This window comes from Trachypithecus francoisi, unplaced genomic scaffold (assembly GCF_009764315.1).
Source record: "Trachypithecus francoisi isolate TF-2019V2 unplaced genomic scaffold, Tfra_2.0 Lachesis_group14, whole genome shotgun sequence".
NCBI lineage: Eukaryota > Metazoa > Chordata > Mammalia > Primates > Cercopithecidae > Trachypithecus > Trachypithecus francoisi.
The window spans coordinates 61,630,056-61,650,890 of record NW_022681459.1 but is presented as its reverse complement, the minus strand read 5'-3'; the positions used below and the strand labels follow the sequence as shown (position 1 = coordinate 61,650,890).

The following is a 20,835-nucleotide window of genomic DNA, read 5'->3' as shown; positions in this document are numbered from 1 at the left end:
TCACAGGGACACCAATCCCCACTTCTCACATTGAATGTACCATACAAGTCAAGGAAGATAAGAGACATGCGACTGCCTGGACAGATGCCGGCTGTGCTGCCAACAACAGGACCCACCACGAGGAAGCTGGTGTCACTCGCCATGACCACCTCCAGGCAGCCTCGGAGCTGTGCCCAAGGTGCCCCTGTCCGATAGGGCCCAGAGCCTGGAGCCCTGCGCTGCCTTCCACGATGGTGGGTCCTAGGCTGGATGCCTTCCCTGCCTAAATACCAGCACCCGGACAGCCCCTGTGGGAAGGGCCAGGCTGGCAGTGGCTCAAGTTTTCCAGTGGCTGTGTACCTTCATGTCGTCCAGGTTAGCTGGCAGGGCTCCCGGCTTGCCAGTCAGTGAGGTGCTGTTCTGACGTGCCAGCCCACAGGGCCCAGGGGCACCTGAGCTGGAGCTGCTATTGGTAGTGGAGAGGCTGCGTACTGGGGGGTTCCCGCTGCTTCCCAGGGCCTCACCTGCTGACCTGAGAAGAAAAGGCGGAAATGAGCACCCATTCAGCATCACCCGTGGCCTCTGCAGGTGGCAGCCCAAGCCTGGGCTGCAGGGTTGGGTACAGATAGGCATAGGGCAAGGGCCTAGCAAAGGCTAGGGTGACCCTGCCTGCAGACCACTCTGTAGCACCCAGACCAGAGGGTCCTTAAAGATGTGGGGTTCACCTCCACCAGATCTGGCACCTGCCTGGCTCAGGGTGGCTTGGGGAGGGCAGGGACAGGTGGTGGCAAGTGGGTGCCTACTTTGGCGGGGCAGGCAGGATGGCCTGGTAGTTGTGGTGCTGCTGCTGCTGCTGGTTGAGAATCTGCAGCTGGAGGAAGAGCTGCTGCTGCTGCAGGATCTTGGCATAGGATGAGTCCATGGGGGGTGCCCCCCTGTCCTGCTTCTGGTCCGGGGGGATGTACTGGTGGTACTTGAGCTTCTTCACCTTTGGCTTCAGCTCCTTGGCCTTCTTGCTGCGCTGTGACTTCTCACTGGCAGACTTGGGTTGGCTTTGCTGAGGGCACAGGAGACAGGGTGCCATTCAGGGGCAGCCTCAGGTTTCTCGGGGTGGGGCTGGCAGCTCTCCCCACGCCTGTGTGGCTTCCGAGAAGACATCTCCATCCACACTTTGCCCATTTCCACTCTTCCCCATGGGACCATACACTCCGTTGAAAGCAGAAACGTGCCCAGAAATGTGCCAGGAAAGGGGCTAGAGTGACAAAGAGGGCTGTGCCTGGCCCCTGGCTTAAAAGAGCTTCTAGCTTGGAGGGTAAATCAACCAAATGTTCCAGCACAGACATCACCATGACCCCAAGCCAGAGTGAACACAAGGAGGTAAAACCCAGCTGACTGATGGAGCTTGGGCTGCACCAGACCAGGCACTTTACAAAGACGGAGCCACGCAAGCTTCTCAAGAATGCTGCTTGCTCTTTTTGGGGCTGGGGGGAATCCTGCCAGGTAGCAACTGTCATGTCTACTTGAAAATGGTCAACAGGCTCAAAGAAGTCACTTGCCCAAAGTCACAAGGTGATCTTGTTCTTGTTCTAACACAGGACTCTAAAAGCTCCTATTCATGCCCCCAAAGACCTCCAGCTGGCACAGCTGCTGGGCCAGGAGAGTCAGAAGACCCAAACTGACCAAGGGCTAGTAGGCAATATGTGGGAGGCCTGTTCTTGGAGCAAGGAAGGGCGCAGTTGGACGAGGTAAGTTAGCAAGGGAGTGCCAGAGAGAGACCGCGGAGAGCTGAGAAGTTCTGAGCAGAGAATGGCAGACAGAAGCGTACAAGGCTGGATGTAGGAACAGGTGGCGTCTAGACCTTGTGGCAATGAGGACCGAAAGGAAGGTTTGGGCAGGTGACCCACTAGTGGAAGAACAGACAAAGTGAACATGTGGCAGGTGAGGAGTGACCCCAGAAGAGGTTCTGGTTTTGCTGGGAGCATGGGAAGGATGGAGAAAGGGCAGGGCTGCCGAGGCTGTGGGGCCAGGATTGCTCCAGAAGAAGGGAACAGAGCCACAGAGAACCTCTGAGCACAGGCTGGGGAGCAGGCAGACGTACAGGCAGAGGGAGAGAGGGGGCAAAGGGCAGAGCCTAGGGAGCACCTCCAATTAAAGGGAGGAAGAGGGAGGCAGGGAAAACACAACCAAAGAGAGGGAACCCCAGTAGCTGGGCCAGGAGCACAGCGGTGGGGATGGACTTGGATTGAGGCCCCTGAAGATAATGCTTCAGTCCACTGGTGGGGTAACTGAAGAGATGTGTAGACAAAATACACAGACTCTTCTTCCAAACGCGGGAGGCAAAGGAAGGCAACAGGAGTGTGAGGAGAAGCACACTGGAGGGAGGAACTCTGTGGGAAAAGCAGGGACACCTGTTGACAGTGAGGAAGAGAATGCAGGTTCAGGACAGGCACTGAGGAGGCAGCGCCTGGGCAGGCAGCACTGAAAGCAAGGGTAGGCTGGGAGGAGAGGCCACTCACTGCTCCCAGGCCTGAAGGAGGAGACAGTGACATTCAGGAAGCCATAGTAACTTTCTGACACGGAGGAAGCAGGAGGCAGCAGAGATGACAGGGTCATGTGCAGAGGCGGGACTGGGGATGTCACCATGGGACAGAGCCAGGGAGAGTCACAAGATGGGCGGGCAGCTCCCAGAGCTAGTGGGGCCTACTAAGGCCAGAGCACGAGCGCCAGACAGCCCAGGCTGCAGACTGTCGGCCTCTCCTGAGGCTCAGATGGCCAGGGGTTGCCAAGCCAGGCACAGGGTCTGTGTGAGGCGAGAACCGAGAGAGTAAGAAAGGACAGAGCAGAAAGGGTACAGGTGGAGCAAATCAGGGAGGCGTGGGCCAGGTGGAGGTGTGGGGTTGGGGTCCCCGAGATCCTGGTGGCCAGGCAGTTCTGTGGAGCAGGGGGGACCCTGCATCAGCCCTTGGTGCAGCTGAATTTAACAGCAGACACCTGAGTCCATGAGGCCAGCAGTGCCCAGCACAGGGTCCCCCACACCGACGACAGTAACCCTCGCCTCCTGCCGGCATTTCAGGTCAGGCCTTGGAGGAGGAGAAGAACACTCAGTGACACCTCCTGCAAGCCTCTGGCCACATCACTTCACTTCTCAGTTCCTCTCTTGTAGCAAAGGGCTCTATTTCTGCCTCACGGAATTGTTGAGTGAACAAGACATAATGTGTGGGGATGACTTCATGGATGAGAGCAGGAATGAGTACCTGGAATGTCCAAGGCCAGCCCAAGGCCACCAATAATTGGTGGCTACGATCGCAACAGCCAGTGTTATGTCGGACAGCGGAAAGAACAGGAAGGAACTCCCAGACCAACGGGAGAAGACGTGCACCACAGCCCCTGCAGCCGTCCCCACAGCTGGAATGAAGTCACAGCAGGACTCCAAAGGGCACCAGGAAGGGGAGGGTACAGTCACTGGCAGAAATGTACCTTAATGAGCGTGGGAGTGGGCTTGGCAGTGGCGACAGTGGTTCCATTGGTGAGGCTGGGAGGCAGCAGAGGTGGGGGAGGCAGAGGAGGCTGCTCTGCCAGGAAAAGCATTTCTCCGGAATCCGGGCCCATCGGAAGTTGAGACACAACCTGAGGGGGAAAAGGGAAGTGAGGACATGGCCACCTCCAGGCAGGGTGTGCCCAGCCTGCCCTGACCCTACACAGGGTCCTCAGATGCCACCACTGTCAGAGCGCAAATGGTGGGCAGAAACTGGGGGAGGAGAAGAGCAACCCCCAGGGTGGCAAGAGGAGCTAGGAAAGAAAGAGAGAAGGCAATGAAAAGAACTGAATACACTCAAGAAAAGCAGGCTGCTCCAAATAAATGAATACAGACTGGGCCAGTGAGGTTTGCAATCCCACTGCAAGGCAGCCGTGGCCAGCGTCGTCCTCCACCTGACCTATGGCTGCTGGAGCGGGGCCTCTGCCCACATCTCCCACCAGCGGGGAGCCCAAGCAGCCAGTACCTGAGCAACTAGGGTAGCATCCCCCTGGCTCCCCTGTGCCAGAGCAGGAGGCATACCCCGGCCCAGGAGAGAGACCTTACTCTGGGCAGCCCTAGCACCTTGGAGCTGGGGAAGCATCTGGAAGCACACACTCACCTGGGTAGGGGATGCAGAGGTGGCACTGGGCAGTGGTTCGCTGACTCGGGCCTCCAGGGGTGACGGCACAGAACCCTGGGACTCATGGCTGGCAGGCTGCTCAGGGGATAAGGCATCGCTGCTGTCCTCATCGAAGGAAGAGCTGTCTGCGACTTTGGGATAGTTCACCTGGCCCACTGAAACCCAAAGCTGGTGTGAGATTCCACCTGCAGCCCAGGGCACAGGTGAGCAGGGACAGGCCTGGCCCACAGCCCACACGCTCTGTGAGGCAGGCAAACCAAGGAGACTAGCAGCCAATCTGCTTTCTTGGTCCAAAAAAGCTCTGGTCATCATCATCACCCTGCAAGAGAGGCCAGAAAGGCCTCCTAGGCCATCAGAGTGACCTCATGGGCTGAGCAAAGGCCTCCTTTAGCCTCTTGCTTGTAACTCCATACTGTGTTTCGGCTTCAATGTCAAGTTGTCCCTCCCTCCCTTGCTCCTCCCTAGGAGACCCGGGCTACCTTTCCACCTCAACCGTCTCCCTATTGTTAAAGGTACTCTGTATCTTCATCCCACACTGCACAAAACTCTCTTCCTCCCCCATGATGCTTCCAAACGGGGCAGTGAGGGCTCTGAACCAGCTAACAAGGATCAGAAAAGCCTGGGTAACAGCCCTGTGAGTGTAGCTGAATTCCCCAGAGGCCAGGAACAGACTAAGGAGCCTGGCTCTGGGCTTCAGATGGAGGGTATCCCAGAAAGGGGATGTTTGTCTGCACAGGTGAAATAGAGGAGGTGTGGTGACCTCCTCTAGAGGCCAGTGGCTCGCAGACACCCAACACCTGGGTAGCAGGGGCACCAGAAGAAAACAGCCTGCTGGCTGTAACTGCCCTGACCTGACCCACTGCCAGGCTCTGGATGACTGTGAGTACGTGTCCTCCTGAGGCCAACTGGGAGGCAGAGACAGGGGAGGAGGGCGCAGCACAAAGCTTCTGTTCCATGGGGTCGCAGTGGGAAGGAAAGATGGGAACAGAGGCAAGGAGGCTATTTCAAGAGTCACTGACAGAGCCATCGGCTCAGCACTGTCGTGGGAAGAGGTGGGGGTAGCAGGTTCTGAGCTGATCTGCCATCCATGCAGAAGGAACTGAGGCAGTGGTGAAGGCAGGGGTGAGCTGCCGCCCAAGCCTGGGGAAGTGTGCTGTGTGGGAAGACCCCAGGTAAGGAAGAGGAACAAGGCACAACAGCTCAGGCTGGGTTTGTCCATGCAGTAGCTCTCCTAGCAGCTCTTCCCCTCCAGGGCCAGGACCTGAGGTTCTCTCCTCCCTCAGGACCTGGGAAGGACGCATCTGAGCTTCTTCCTTACTGGCGACTGTGGTGGTGGCTTGCTCCTCCGTCCCCTCATCTGTCCCAGCAGGGGCAAGTACGCAACACACAGAATGGGGCGTGCTGACCACGTGTACTTCATGCCAGACACAAAGCTAGATTTCCCCACTATCTCCTACTACTCCCAGCAAGGGCACCTGCTTTGGGACAGCAGCCCCAGGGCGGCCAGTACTGACAATGGTGAGCGAGGGTGGAGGAACTGTAGCTTCCACCAGATTAGTCCAACCCAAGGAAGCTGTTGGCCATACTGTGGAAAACCCAGGGCTGGTACAGGCCAGGGTCACTACAGACTATTTCTCTCTCCACTCACAGTCACATCCTGGGAACAAAGATGGGGCCCCTGCCCTCCAGGAGTTTATGGTCCAGTTGCCTTGGAGCCCCATGAATGCTCTGCTAGAGAGAAAACACAGAAGCTGAGGGCACACCGAGGAGAGATTCAGGGAAGTCTTCCTGGAGGAGAGGACTTAGTGTGAACCTTGAAGATAACTGAGGGGCCTGAAGGAAGGGTGGGATGGGGAGGTTAGGTGTGTGGGGAAGACTCCAACCCCCATCAGCCCTTTTTTCGCAGGCCTCAGAACGGTCTGCTCCCCCTGCTCCCACTGCCCGCTTCCTTCTCACTCATCTGAGCCAAACTTCCTTCCCAGCTTTGCCTCTCCTATCTGAGCCAAACCTCGACCTCAGCTGGGGTTCCATTTCCTCGTCCTCCTCCCTCCTCTTCCTCTGAAGGTGCCCATCCTCCCATGTCCTTGACTCTTTCCTCTCAGCCCAAAAACCTGCTCCATTGCACCCAGCCTGAAAACCCCTCCCTAAGCCAGCACCTGCCTCTGTTTTCCTTCTCCACAGAACTGTTGAGCAAATGAGCTACATTTGCCATCACTACCTTCTTCCCTCCTACTCAACTGTACAGTCTGGTTTTTGCTGGCAAATGCTCTGTGATCCTTAAAGTCCCCAACAATCACCCCATTGCCAAATTCCTCAAACAAACAAGCACAGGTCTCCAGGCCACTGCCCGTGTTGTTCCCTCTTGTCCCTCTGTACCTTTTCCACTTGGCAAACTCTGATCCAGCCCCCAAAACATGCTATAGTGTGGGCACTTCCCTGGCCACCAACACCTGTTCCCATCCCTGAGAGACGTCCCTCTGCTGAGCTCCCACAGCGCTGACACACACATATCCATTGTTACACTGTCCATTACAGCAGCTGCCAGCTGGTCTAGAATGAGTGTTATTGCTGACAACAGCAGCAACCATTGTGTGAGTCTCTCTAGGCACCAAGGACCAGGCTGGGCCCTTTATATTCATCATCATGTGTGATCTTGCAAGCAGTCGCACAAGGCAGGTGACTCAGAGACAGTGTCGCAGGGCCATGGCCTTCCTACTAGGCAGCACTGGCATCTGACTGGGAACCAGACTCAGAAATCAGTTGTTTATACATTAGTCTTCTCACATCAGACCCACGTGAATTCTTTGAGGGCACAAGTCATAGTTTATTCATCTTTGTGACATCAGGACTTCACACGGCCTGGCACACTGCTGACTCTCGGCACACATTTATCAGACTGTGGCTGGCTGCAGCATCCAGAACTGGCTTGGCCCCTACACTGGCCTGTAACTTGGGACTGCTGAGGAATACACAGAGGAAACCACTGAGATGAGGCAGGACGAACGCCAGGGAAAATCTGTGAATTATAAGGGCTACTATATCAACATGGGGAAAGGGCTCCTCTGGGCCCAGTGTGGGCCAGCCTACAGTAGGGTGGCTACAGTGCAGAGGAGGCCCTAGAAACTGCCAGTCGCCTCTAATCAGGGCCCAAGGCCTAACTCAGCACGCCTTGGGGGTCCTGCTGCAGTGTTTCCCCTCTGCCCAAAACTAAAATTATGCTAGAGGAGAACCTGAGCCTCTTTCTGTGAAGGCACAGCTGCCTCAGGAGGGGCAGGCAGGTGCTGTCTTGTCAGGGATCGGGTCTTGGGCCCACTGCAGCGAAGGAGACAGGTCTGTACCAATTATCACCAAAATCGAAGAGTAGGATAATAAATGTATTTGGGTTTTATCCCCCAGTTCTCATCACAGAGCAGCTAAAACCCTTAGAATTTCCTTAAGGTAAAGGCTGGGCGCGGTGGCTCAAGCCTGTAATCCCAGCACTTTGGGAGGCCGAGACGGGCGGATCACGAGGTCAGGAGATCGAGACCATCCTGGCTAACATGGTGAAACCCCGTCTCTACTAAAAATACAAAAAACTAGCCGGGCGAGGTGGCAGGCGCCTGTAGTCCCAGCTACTCCAGAGGCTGAGGCAGGAGAATGGCGTAAACCCGGGAGGCGGAGCTTGCAGTGAGCTGAGATCCGGCCACCACACTCCAGCCTGGGCGACAGAGCAAGACTCCGTCTCAAAAAAAAAAAAAATTTCCTTAAGGTGAGGAGTATCCTCAGTTATGTATAACAAGCCCCTTTCTACAACACCTGAGCTTATGCTAATGTGATGATCTGGGAGAGACTAAGGATTGGGCCAGTCACCACCGAGACCAAGTGATTAGAGGATTAGAGGAATGGAACTACCAGCCCATCCACCAACCTCCAGGAAAGTGGGGGTGGGTATGTAGGATGTGGAGTGGGGGCTCTGAGATCAAGCCTATAAAAACTCTTGGATAACAGAATTTGATATGCTTCTCTAGCTACTGGGAGGGTGAAGGCCCGGAGTGGGCAGGGAAGTTCCAATACCACCACTCCCCTGGCACCCCACTACACTGTGCCATCCGCCCCTCCCTCTGGCTGTTCCTCTGCCTCCTTTATAATAAGCCAGCAAATGTAAGTGAAGTGTTTAACCGGGTTCTGTGAGCCATCCTAGCAAATTATCAAGCCCAAGGAGAGAGTATAGGAACCCCAATCGATAGCTAGTTGGTTAAAAGCAAATGTAAAATAACCTGGGGCGTGAGACCAGCATGGGGAGTGGGGCTAAGTTCTGTGGGACTGAGTCCTCAACCTGTGGGATCAGACACTCTCTCCAGGTAGATGGCATCTGAAAAGGGCACCCAGCTGGTGTCCACTGGAGAACTGCTGGCATGTGGGGAAACACCAAGCCAGAATACCAACACCAGAAGTATTCTGTATTGAGCGCAAATAGAGAGAAAAGAGGCTTTTTCCCTTTTACACTAAAGGGATCAACTCCAAACTCCCAAGTGTGCCAAGAGGCCCTGCACATCCTGGACTGTGCTTACTGCTCCCACCTTGTTTTTGTTTTTGAGACAGGGTCTCACTCTGTCACCCAGGCTAGAGTGCAGTGGCACAATCATAGCTCACTACAGCCTTGAACTCTTGGACTCAAGCGATCCTCCCACCTCAGCCTCCTGAGCAGCTGAGACTACAGGTGTGTATCACCACAGCCAGCTAATTTTTTTATTTTTTTGTATAGGTGAGTCTCCCTATGTTGCCCAGGCTGGTCTCAAACTCCTGGGCTCAAGTGATCCTCCCGCCTTGGACTACCAAATCACTGGGGACCTGGCCTCCCACCTCTCATCTTGACACTCTCCCTTCCAGTGCCTTCTCATCAGGTCCGAGGGTTGTTCTCCCTGTCTGGAGCACTGTCCTCTCCCTCCCTTGTCCCACCCCCTCCCACACGCTTTCACGAATTCCTACTCATCCTTCAGCCCCAGGCTTGGCTGTCACCTCCTCTGGCAGCTGCACCCCTCCTGATGCAACCAGGTTGGGCGACCCTGCTCTGTGTTTCTAGAGTACCTTGTGCTCCCTCCAGCACAGCTTCTCTATCTTGCCTATTCAGCTGCCTGTTACCTGCTCCATAAGGCATGAGCTCCATAAAGACAAAGGAACTTGGTCTGCCCTGTGGGGCTGTGGTCTTAGCACCTAGCACATTGTTTGGGTCCATCAATATTTGTTGAGTGAAATATCCGTGGAAAGGGCCAGTCTCCAAAAAGAGATTTCACTAATAAAAATAAAGAGTATTATACAGATTTCTAATTCCTGGCATCTCCACACATTCACACACACTAATCCTGACATCTACCTACTCTGTGAAAGAGGAAGCAACCCGAGTTTACAAAGATGGAAAGTGAACAGTGCAAGGCCTGTTATTTACTTAATTACTGTTGTATGTCCCTGTTTCTTAAAGCAACAGGCACTATCCCAAGTTCACACAACCCGTCCATGAGGCTCTCAAACTCTGTTAAGAAGTCAAGAGCCTCAGCCCAATTCTGCTTCAGCCTGGCATTCCCTCCCCTCCCCTCCTGCATCTCAGCTGCCTCTCACGCAGGGCGGCTGGGTCCTCCTCACCAATGATGGCTTCCTTCAGGCTGGACTCAACAGGAAGGATGTTCTTCTCCACCAGCTCCATGGGGCCAGGCCTCTGTGCAATCTTCTCATTGAGGTCATCGGCTAGTCTGGCTCTCTTCAGCTTCAGCTGCTTGGCCTGGAGGGACGGCTCAGCTGAGGTTTCTGCCCATGGGAGAGAAAGGGGTACAGGAAGATATATGAGTGGACGTGGTTCTGCCCTGGGAACTCCAGAGCAGCTCTCCTTCCTCCTGGGCAAAAGCAGAGACTGTCAAAATGGAAAGCATATCCCAAGCAGAGAAGAGTGGCCTGCCTTGAAGTTTCACAAAGACAAGACAACGGGTTCCCACTGTGACCAGGCAGTGCATGGTCACACACAATTACAACCAGGCAGAGGCAAGCTCAGAAGACTTTCTAAGGTGGAGCTACAGAATGGAAGCAGCACCAGATGACAGAATGGTCTCCACTCTCCCTCAAACTTGCTGTGTTACTGAGGCAATTCACATCTCTGCTCTGGGTTTCAGTGCCTTTGTCTGCAAAATATGGGACTCAGACTAGAAAAGTTCTCTTCCAGCCCCTCAAACAGCTCAAAACTAGACAAACAGCTGGGCGTGGTGGCTCACACTTGTATTCCCAGCACTTTGGGAGGTCAAGGCATGTGGATCACCTGAGGTCAGGAGTTCAAGACCAGCCTGATCAATACGGTGAAACTCTGTCTGTACTAAAAATACAAAAAATAGCCAGGCATGGTGGCAGGTGCCTGTAGTCCCAGCTACTCGGAAGGCTGAGGCAGGAGAACTGCTTGAGCCCGGGAGGGAGCTAAGATTGTGCCACTGCACCCCAGCCTGGGTGACACAGCAAGACTCCATCTCAAGTTTAAAAAACAAAACAAAACAAAACAAAAAAACACTAGACAAACAATAAGTAAATATATTTATGCTGCTTCCAGGAGGCAAAACCTTTTCTTCACTAAAAATGTGGGAAGACGGCCAGGCACAGTGGCTCACGCCTGTAATTCCAGCACTTTGGGAGGCCAAGATGGGCGGATCACTTGAAGTCAGGAGTTCGAGACCAGCCTGGCCAACATGGTGACACCCCATCTCTACCAAAAATATTAAAAATTAGCTGGGTGTGGTGGTGCTCGTCTGTAATCCCAGCTATTCAGAAGGCTGAGGCAGGAGAATCGCTTGAACCTGGGAGAGGTTGCAGTGAGCCATGATCACACCACTGCACTCCAGCCTGAGCAACAGAGCAAGACTCCATCTCAAAAAACAAGGGTGGGGGGGTGGGGAGGAAGACATGTGCAGCTGGGGCCAGGTATACATCTAGAATAATATTAGATGGAGCATGGTATATCACAGACAGTCAAGTGAATGCCAAGTGAATGACTGACTGAATGAATTAATGAATATTAAAAAGTAAGTGTATTTTAAACACAGATTTTAGATTAGGCATGATGGCTTACACCTGTAATCACAGTGACAGAGTAAGACTCTGTCTCAAACAAAACAAAACAGATTTTGGCAGAGAGAAACGATCTCACACCAAGGGATGGTGGGACCCTGGAGAACAGGCCAAGCCAAACTAAGAGCATGTGACTGTGCTTGTTGAGAGTCTCTCAGACCAGCGGCGGTTACCATGGCACAGCTGTCATACTGTGTTAAGGCTCTGGCTTACCCACTGCCAACAGAAATGGGAGAAGCAGCAAGAAGGAAATGGGTAGTGCAGTAGTAAGTACACACGGTGAGAACTGGGTCTAGATGAAAAAGCAATTCCAATCTCCACACCTTCCAAAATGTGCATCCTGACCAGCTCCGATCTCTCTGGGCGGGAACGAATCTTCCGTTTGAGATAGTCCTCTGTCTACAGAAAAAAACACACCAAGAAACTCTCAAATCCATGTACACAGGCTTATGGCATGGACCGGATCACAAAAGCAGCCTTGGCCATGGTGGCTGCTGATTACCTCTGCAGCCCCCACAACCTTAACTTGATGATGGCAGGGTCCAGAGGCAAGAGGAGGCCTGGGGAGAGCACATCAAAATCCAACTGCGCCTGCCAAGGAAGGGCACCATTCTTCAAGACCATTTGTCTCTCTGAGGTTGGACTGACAATATATCTATTAAAAACTACTATTTCTACTACCATAAAAGTAATATATGTCCAGCAAAGAAAATTCAGAAAACTAGAAAGAAAAATAAAATTAAAAAAACTTTAATCAGCCACTGTTAGTATTCTGGGATATCTGTTTCTAGTTACTCTTCCACGCAGAAAATAGGCTTAACTTTGCAGAGCTGTAATCATACTGAATATTATTTTATATCCTGCTTTAAAAAATGTAACATTGGGCCGGGCACAGTGGCTCACACCTGTAATCCCAGCACTCTGGGAGGCCAAGGTGGGCAGATCACTTGAGGTCAGGAGTTCAAGACCAGCCTGGCCAATGTGGTGAAACCCTGTCTCTACTAGAAATACAAAAATTAGCCAGATGTGGTAGCTGGCAACTGTAATCCCAGCTACTTGGGAGGCTGAAGCAGGAGAATCACTTGAACACTTGAGGTGGAGGCTGCAGTGAGCCAAGATTGCGCCATTGCACTCCAGCCTGGGCGACAAAAACGAAACTCCATCTCAAGAAACAAAAACCAAAAAAAAGCAAACAACAACAACAAAAAAAGCCAAGAAACTGTAACACTGCATGATCTCATGAGCATTTTCCATTCATTTTGAATGGCTGCCAAATGGAATACTAATTTTGATACATGGTATCAAAGCTCTAGTTTCTCAAAGTCCAATGTCCTAATTTCTGCATTTATGAAACTCTGGGCAAACTACACTAGTCCCTCAAGAGTCACAGAGCCATCCCACCAAATGGGGCTAATTATAATATATACAGTCCCCCAGATCTGACTCTACAGAGTCTGTGCTCTTAACCTCTGCACCAACATTTTCAAACCATAGAACATTAGCGGATCAAGACCAGCAAAGGATAAGACAGGCCAGAGAACACTAGGAAATGAAGCCTTGGAGGACATTATATATAGTAAAGGAAAAGACTGAAAAAAAAAAAAAAAAAAAAAAAGACTCTCCTCACCTAGCCATCTGCCGCCTTGGTGTTCTGGCCGGGCAGCTCTGTGCTAGCCCAGGGGTGGCTGAGCAATCCAGGACATGGTTTAAAGTGGCTGTGGGCTCCGGGTCTATCACCCCATGTGCAGTGGGCAGAAGTACTGCCTCAGCTGCAGCAGAGAGTGGTAAAGCAGGTGTCAGATGCCACAAGTCTCCACAGACAACAGTGGAAGGCTTATTCTCTAAGCCATCTGAAGCTCTGACCAGTGGCCATGACTGAGGTAGAATACAGTCCTGATTAAGAAAATATATGGAGGAGCTTCTGGTTTGCTAAAGGCATGGAGATGCTAGGAGGGTGACACACCCACCTGGAGAGGGCACAGAAGCTCCTCGTCCCTTCCCACATACCTACGCATCTCTTCCACCTGGCTGTTTCTGAGTTGTATCCTTATAACAAATAGTAAACATATTAATGATGTCAAATGGCTGAAACCTGACTACCTAGAAGCTACTCTGGACTGGTTTAGAGGGTACAAGGTCTCTGACGGAAAACCAGAGAACTTTCAGGGCCGAATTTAAAGATATGGATTTTGCAACTGATATCCTTAAAGGCATTCATGACCACTGAAGCACATTTGTGTCGAAGAAAACTGAGGGGAAAAATCAGTTTGACCAGGTACAGTGGTGAATGCCTATACATCCCAGCAATTCAGGAGGTCAAAGGTAGGATTGCTTAAGCCCAAGAGTTGGAATTCAGACTGGGCAACACAGCAAGATCCCACCTCTAAAATTACCAACAAAAGCAAAGCAAAGCAATCAGTAGTGTAAATACAACAGCATCTCAGAGTCCCTCAAGTGTGATCGTGACATAGCTGAAGCCATGGTGGATGATTTCCCACCATCATGTATAGCTGCCTATGCAGCACCAACAGATGTGGGTAGCTGGTTCCAACACCAGAAAAATAAATGAAACTTCTCTTGAATACAAGCTGATACTGCTGTGTCTTATTCATCTGGAAGTATGAGACGCAAAAGTAGCAGCTTTTCAAAGCTTTAAGCTTTTAGAATTAAGTAAAGCAAATTCTGCTGTAACCAATCCAATATATTCATTTTTCATATCTCAACTAAGATCATTTTTAGTACATGCGTAAATATGGAAGTAGTTATTGTAATGTGGAAGTCATTTGTGAGCAGATGTGCATGGTAAGCAAATTGAATGTTAGGTTACCACGTGTTAGGAAATAAAATCATTTTGCTTAAAAAACAAATCTAGAATCCACAGACAAAGATTTGAGTCCCAGCTTTGCCACTTATTGGCTGGACAAGTGAGTTGACTTCTCTTAACTGCATCTATAAAATGAGGATAATACTACCTAATTCATAAGAGTTGATGTGAGGATAAAAAAGAAACAGATACAACCTCTTACATAAAGGTGCTCAATAAAACAGACTCTTCTAATCAGCTCTACTGGTCCCTGCCTATTCGAGAAGCAGTCAAGGAAATGGTGCCCAGTCTTCTGACCGAACAGAGGCACAGGCAATGCCATCCTTTCCCCCCACACTGTACTCTCCAGTGCTCTCGGCAAACTAAAACACTGCTGCTTGTTACTCCTTTGGTTCCCAGGACCCATGATTTCGTTCTTCCCACTTACTCTAAGAATGAATCATGATTTTCTAGGGGGGAAAAAATGAAATAAAGTTAAAAAAAAAGTATTGGAGGTAAATATTTCTGAGACTCTAAAATAGCTGTGAGGCTAGGTGCAGTGGCTCATGCCTGTAATCCCCGCACTTTGGGAGGGCAAGGCAGGCAGATCACTTGAGGCCAAGAGTTCGAGATCAGCCTAGACAACATGGTGAAACTTCATCTCTACTAAAAATACAAAACTACCCAGGTTTGGTGGCAGGCGCCTGTAGTCCCAGCTACTCGGGAGACTGAGGCTGGAGAGTCACTTGAACCTGGGAGGCAGAGGCTGCAGTGAGCTGAGATCACACCACTGCACTCCAGCTTGGGTGACAGAGTGGGACTCCGTCTCAAAAAAATAAAGTAAAATAAAATAGCTGTGGGTCTTAAGGAGATGCAGACTATGATCTGTGTAGGGGATTATCTTCCCACGATGTTATGTGGAAGGAAAAAGTAAAGTAAGTGGGAGGGAAGCAAATTCTGGCGGCCCCCATCTCTACCCACACTGGGCAGCACAATTTCCTCAGGGCCCTGGGGACCTGAAACAGAATTGGGATGGGGATGCAAGTCAGGCGCTACAGCAGAACACTTGAGCTTGGAGTGTGGGCCAGTTTCTGCTTTCCACAAGAGTCAAGTGGATACCACCTACTCGGGGCAGATGGAGACCAGGGAGGTTTCCTACCCTCTGGAATGTCCATCCTGTGAGGTGTGGGCAGTGTAACCCTGGACTTGGGAAGCTTTTCCATTGGCTAATGTTTGTGTCCCAACATCTACAAAAGGTTAAGTGGAATTAAAGATGGGGAAATACCAGTGGTCTCCAAAGCACTCCAAAATTCAGGGAAGGAGGATCAGGTGATTGTTCCATATCCTTAAATGTACTAAAAGAGAAACCTCATTCCAATCATGTTCCATATAATCACCATGGGAGGGTGATGAGAGAAGGGATGAGGTAGGAGAAGAAGAGTTTTCCATTTAAAACTGCAAGGCCAGGGCTGGCCCTAGAGTCTAGCAGGCTCTGGCCTCAGAGTTCTATGGAAAGCTCTAAATGGAAATATAACCAGCAATGCAATGAGCTCTGAAAATGCTCTTTGGGGGTTCTGAGGGGAAAAAAGGTACCTTACCCTTGCCCGCTCCAAGCTCCTTCTCTGCTCATGAAATGCAGCTGGACTTTTCAAAGCTGTTGAGAGAAGAACCATAAAGAATTACCTTCAAGTGAAGCATCATGTCTAGGGCTACAATATTCAGTGGAGAAGGCACCTTAAATTCATGTTACTGGCCAGGCGCACTGGCTCAAGCCTGTAATCCCAGCACTTTGGGAGGCCGAGGTGGGCGGATCATGAGGTCAGGAGATCGAGACCATCCTGGCTAACACAGTGAAACCCCGTCTCTACTAAAAACACAAAAAATTAGCCAGGCGAGGTGGCGGGCACCTGTAGTCCCAGCTACTCGGGAGGCTGAGGCAGGAGAATGGCGTGAACCCAGGAGGCGGAGCTTGCGGTGAGCAGCGATCGCGCCACTGCCCTCTAGCCTGGGCGACAGAGCAAGACTCCGTCTCAAAAAAAAATTCATGTTACTGTTACTAGTACTATAAATATCAGCTGAAGTGAAGGCAATGACACCTGAGTAAGCATGTATTTTTATGGTTTAGCTACCCCATTCAAACAGTTTTGGTAGAAACCAAAATATGATTCCTAATGGGAACTGTCACTGCCTAAGCTTGGGCTGTATAAAGTGCACCCATGGAATGTAACTTTAACAAACACCCTGGCCCATGACTGGACCATCAGCCGCAAATCCCCCATCAGCCAGGGCTCCAAGAACGCCTGCTAGGCCTCACATTATTCTCAGGACACCTGCACACAGGAAGGGGCACAGATGCATGCCAGGTCAACTTTACTTCCTCAGCCTCATGAGGAATCATAAAGTAGCCAAACTGTTTCAACGGGACAGTTAAAACCAAAAAGATACATGTCCACTCGGTGCTACTTCCTTCTTCACTGCACCTGATATTTATAGTGCTGCTAAAATTAACTTGAATTTCATCTCTAAGGACTAAAAGAACCCCACAGCAATTATATGTGAAGGAACACACACAACCAACAGCTGACACGAAGGGCTCAGCTCTATTCTGGGGATACCACATAAAGACCACAAGCCTTGACTTCTGCAAACAACACTCAGGTGGCAAGACCAAACCAAGAGCCTCCAGAAAAGCTGCACCATGAATGAAGGGTCTGACTCCTTTTGTCAAAAACTTGACTGTCAGGACAAATAAATTTTAAGACACTCTGAGGATGAGAGGGAAAGGCCTGACTCACTTCAAGTAGGGAACAGAGGCAATAAGAGAGAAATTTATAAGACTGTGGTCAGTTTCACTTCTCCTGCCCTAGAATTTCCAAAGAGCTGTGAAACTGTGAGCAGAGATAACTTTTGCTAGGCTGCTGGCTGCGGTAGGAGTGCAGGGTTACGGAGCTGCTAAAAGTAGCAAGAGAGCATAGATAGGACCCTATCCTGCCTGGGCCTTTGTGCTTCTTCCTCCTTCCTCCCCCCTAGCGGGGGGCTGGGCCTTAGCAACAGTAGTTCCAGAAGAAAGTTTCAATTGTCCCAGCAGTATTTATTTTAAAAAAAACTTTTGTGAATCTTAAGATAAAAAAGAAACTATAGTCTTAAAAGTACTACTGAGATCCTATCTTCTAACAGAAGGGGGAGCTCTAGATTTAACAAATAACATCAAAGAAAAACCACTACAGGTTACCTCCTCAACCTACCTAGGCACTATCCATGCTTCCCCACTTCTTACATGGACAGGTCGTGGGCATTTCAGTGGGTAAACAGACACCCCCTGCACCTGCATCTACTGTGTAAAGCTAGCTCAACTCCAAAGGCCCTGCTCTGCAGGAACCTGGGTGTGATGGATCACACATAACCTTGCCTCTTGGAAAGCTTAGCACATACATGAGACAGTAAGTACAAAGAATCAAGAGAAAATGGACACTGTCCACCCCACCCCGGCTTCCTTTTCTGCCTCCTTTTTCTCCGCAGCACTCATCACTGTCATGACAGTCTTTATACAAATACTACATATCTGGCTGGGCGTGGTGGCTCACGCCTGCAATCCCAGCACTTCTGGAGGCCGCGGTGGACAGATCATGAGGTCAGGAGTTGAGACTAGCCTGGCCAACATGGTGAAACCCTGTCTCTACTAAAAATACAAAAATTTTTGTACAGGCATGGTAGAGGGTGCCTGTAATTCCATCTACTCAGGAGATTGAGGCAGGAGAATCACTTGAACTCTGGAGGCGGAGGCTGCAGTGAGCCAAGATAGTGCCACTGTACTCCAGCTTGGGCGAAAAAAAAAAAAAAAAAGTGGAATACTACGTATTTTTCTTGTTTACTCTCAGTCTCCCATGTTTACATTTACAACATGCCCCCATCAGAGCAAGGCAAGGGTTTTGTCTATTTTTTTAGTTACTCACAGCATTCCCTAGTGCCTAGAATACCAGGCACACAGTATACCCTCAATAATTATTCACTCAAGGAATTAGTATTCTGTAAGACATAGACACTAGGTGACTAGTGACAGGAGGACGGGAAGGTTCTGCGGCAGAGCTCTAAACTTTCATCTGAATAGCCGGAATTCTGGTTCTCAACTGGGTTCGAAACCTCACAGAAGTTCTGGATAGGTCAAGGGATCTGTGTTCTAGTACTGAGTGCTACCAATTACTGCTGGGTGACAGCGGTTGTGACTGCTTTCTGGGTCTAATTTTCTTCCAGAGAATCTGCTCACCTCTCAGAACCCTTGTAACAAAGAAACGCCAGTGAGTGTGCCCTGAACCAAATGGTGTATGTGCTGATATATTCAGGTGCTGCTGTCACCAAATGCTGTAATTTGGTTGAATCACTGGCTTGATTCACTCACAGGCCAGCTAGTTTCTGTACCGCAGCCACAGATTCTCTAAAACCCTGGCTGACTTGCTGCCTCAACAACCCACACTGGCTATCCTCAAAGGGTAAGGTACAAACCCAACTTCTAGAAAAACAATTCGCCAGAACATCTTGAGGACATCATCTTCATGTACAAAGGGTGGTGCACCACTAGTGGAGGACAGGTGATAGGTGAAATAGCTACAGTATACAGAGTCTCCTTCATCTGCAGTTTCACTTTCCATGGTTTCAGTTATTCTAGGCCAACCAAGGTCCAAAAATGTTACAGTATTTTGAGTGGGCCCATATCCACATAACTTTTATTACAGTGTATTGTTAAAATTGCTCTAAGTTCTTACTATGTCTGATATACAAATCGAATTTTGTCATAGGTCACACGTACAGGGAAAAAGAAAACAGTACATATAGGATTTGGTACCATTTGCAGTTTCAGGCATCCACTAGGGGGTCTTGGCACATGTTCCTCAGGAATAAGGGCGGACTACTCTATATGAATTCCTATTTGGTCCTATTAAGGACATTTTCATGTAATGGCAAGAAAGGGATTTATATCTATTGGGTGCTTATATGGAAAGCACTGTTCTAGATATTTTAAACCTGTTAGCTAATTTAATATTCCTAATCATTCTACATGGTAGATAATATCCCATTTTATAGATAAGGACAGGGCCAAAAAGTAAAGGCAAGCAAATAGCAGGGATAAGATTATAACCTAATTTGTTTAAGGGTCCCAAACTGGAAGATATAACCTAATTCTGTATCATCCTTAGCCTAGAGTTCTTTCCACTCCTCTGTGTTGATTTCTTAACTTCTTCAAAAGTTAGAGAAGAGAGGCCGGACATGGTGGCTCAAGCCTGTAATCCCAGCACTTTGGGAGACTGAGGCAGGTGTATCACCTGAGGTCAAGAGTTCAAGACCAGCCTGGCCAATATGGCGAAACCACGTCTCTACTAAAAACACAGAAAAAGCAGCCAGCCATGGTGGCAGGCACCTGTAATCCCAGCTACTTGGGGGGCTGAGGCAGGAGAATCCCTTGAATCCAGGAGGTGGAGACTGCAATGAGCTGAGATCATGTCACTGTACTCCAGTCTGCGCAACAAGAGCAAAACTTCATCTCAAAAAAAAAAAAAAAATTAGAGAAAAAAGGCCAGGCATGCTGGCTCATGCCTATAATCTCAGCACTTTGGGAGGCCGAGCAGATCAGATTCCTTGAGATCAGAAGTTCAAGACCAGCCTGGGCAACATGGCGAAAACCCTGTCTCTACAAAAATTAGCCAGACATGGTGGCAGGCACCTGTAATCCCAGCTACTTGGGACGCTGAGGCAGGAGAATTACTTGAACCCAAGAGGCAGAAGTTGCAGTGAGCCAATATTGTTCAATGACACTCCAACCTGGGTGACAGAGCAAGACTCTCTCTCAAAAAAAAAAAAAAAAGAGAGAGAGAGAAGAAAAGAAACTGTTGGGTAGGGGGACAAGGTAGCTTCAATGTTCAATGATACACACAGTTTAGATGCATATTTGAGTCCAGGCAACACACAAGAGTCAGGTTGGCCACAGCACTGGGTAAAGACTAGGGCAAAGAAGGCTTAGAAGAGGGGTTCAGGATCTGTCTGAGGGGCCCCAGGGCTCTCAAGCTTTGAGAATCATAGTTCAAAACCTGGAGCTCACCATGTAACAACCTTTGGCACTGATACTAGAAGACAAGTTGGAGAAGCTGAGACAGGATAGCTGGTCAGAAGAACCAGAAATGAAGATCAAGAAAAGAATTCAAGATAGGGCCGGACGCAGTGGATCACGCCTGTAATCCCAGCACTTCGGGAGGCCAAGGCGGGCGGATCACCTGAGGTCAGGAGTTCAGGACCAACCTGGCCAACATGACGAAACCCCATCTCTACTAAAAATACAAAAATTAGCTGGGTGTGATGGCAGGTACCTGTAATACCAGCTACTCGCGAGGCTGAGGTACGACAATCGCTTGAAACTGGGAGGTAGAGGTTGCAGTGAACCAAGATTGCGCCACTGCACTCCAGCCTGGATGACAGAGTAAGACTTCGTCTCAAAAAAAAACTCACTGGATCCTTTTCATAACCCATGAGGCAGGGACTGTTATTTCATGTGTGATGAAACTGACACTGGCTGAGTTGCAGTAACCTGCCAGATCATCCATTCATCAAGTGGTGGACCCCAACCCAGGTCTAGTTCTGCCTTCCCTTTCTTCGCTTGTCTAAACCTTCTGACAAGTGTGTCAGTTTCTCTCAGTCCCTGAGTAGGCCAGCTTAGTCTGTGCTCCTCTTTCCTCATTTTTAATTCTTCTCTCTGATAGCAGATTCAGCAATTTCAATAGTCACTTCTGCCAGGTGAAAGGAGTGAGCACTGGCCCCTCTTCCTTCAGG

The 20,835-nt window shown here is 50.1% G+C and overlaps 1 protein-coding gene across 5 annotated transcripts in view; it reads right to left on the bottom strand.

The window, feature by feature from the left end:
• MRTFA (myocardin related transcription factor A) overlaps positions 1 to 20,835 on the bottom strand; it is a 215,522-nt gene that overhangs the window by 9,851 nt on the left and 184,836 nt on the right. For all 5 annotated transcript variants that reach the window (XM_033233849.1, XM_033233850.1, XM_033233852.1 and 2 more), the window contains 7 exons: positions 15,618 to 15,673; positions 11,540 to 11,615; positions 9,756 to 9,917; positions 4,116 to 4,291; positions 3,457 to 3,606; positions 783 to 1,036; positions 340 to 511 (listed from right to left, as the gene is read on the bottom strand). In XM_033233849.1, the coding sequence (XP_033089740.1) occupies positions 340 to 511; positions 783 to 1,036; positions 3,457 to 3,606; positions 4,116 to 4,291; positions 9,756 to 9,917; positions 11,540 to 11,615; positions 15,618 to 15,673 (1,046 nt within the window). The remainder of the gene's footprint in view (positions 1 to 339; positions 512 to 782; positions 1,037 to 3,456; positions 3,607 to 4,115; positions 4,292 to 9,755; positions 9,918 to 11,539; positions 11,616 to 15,617; positions 15,674 to 20,835) is intronic.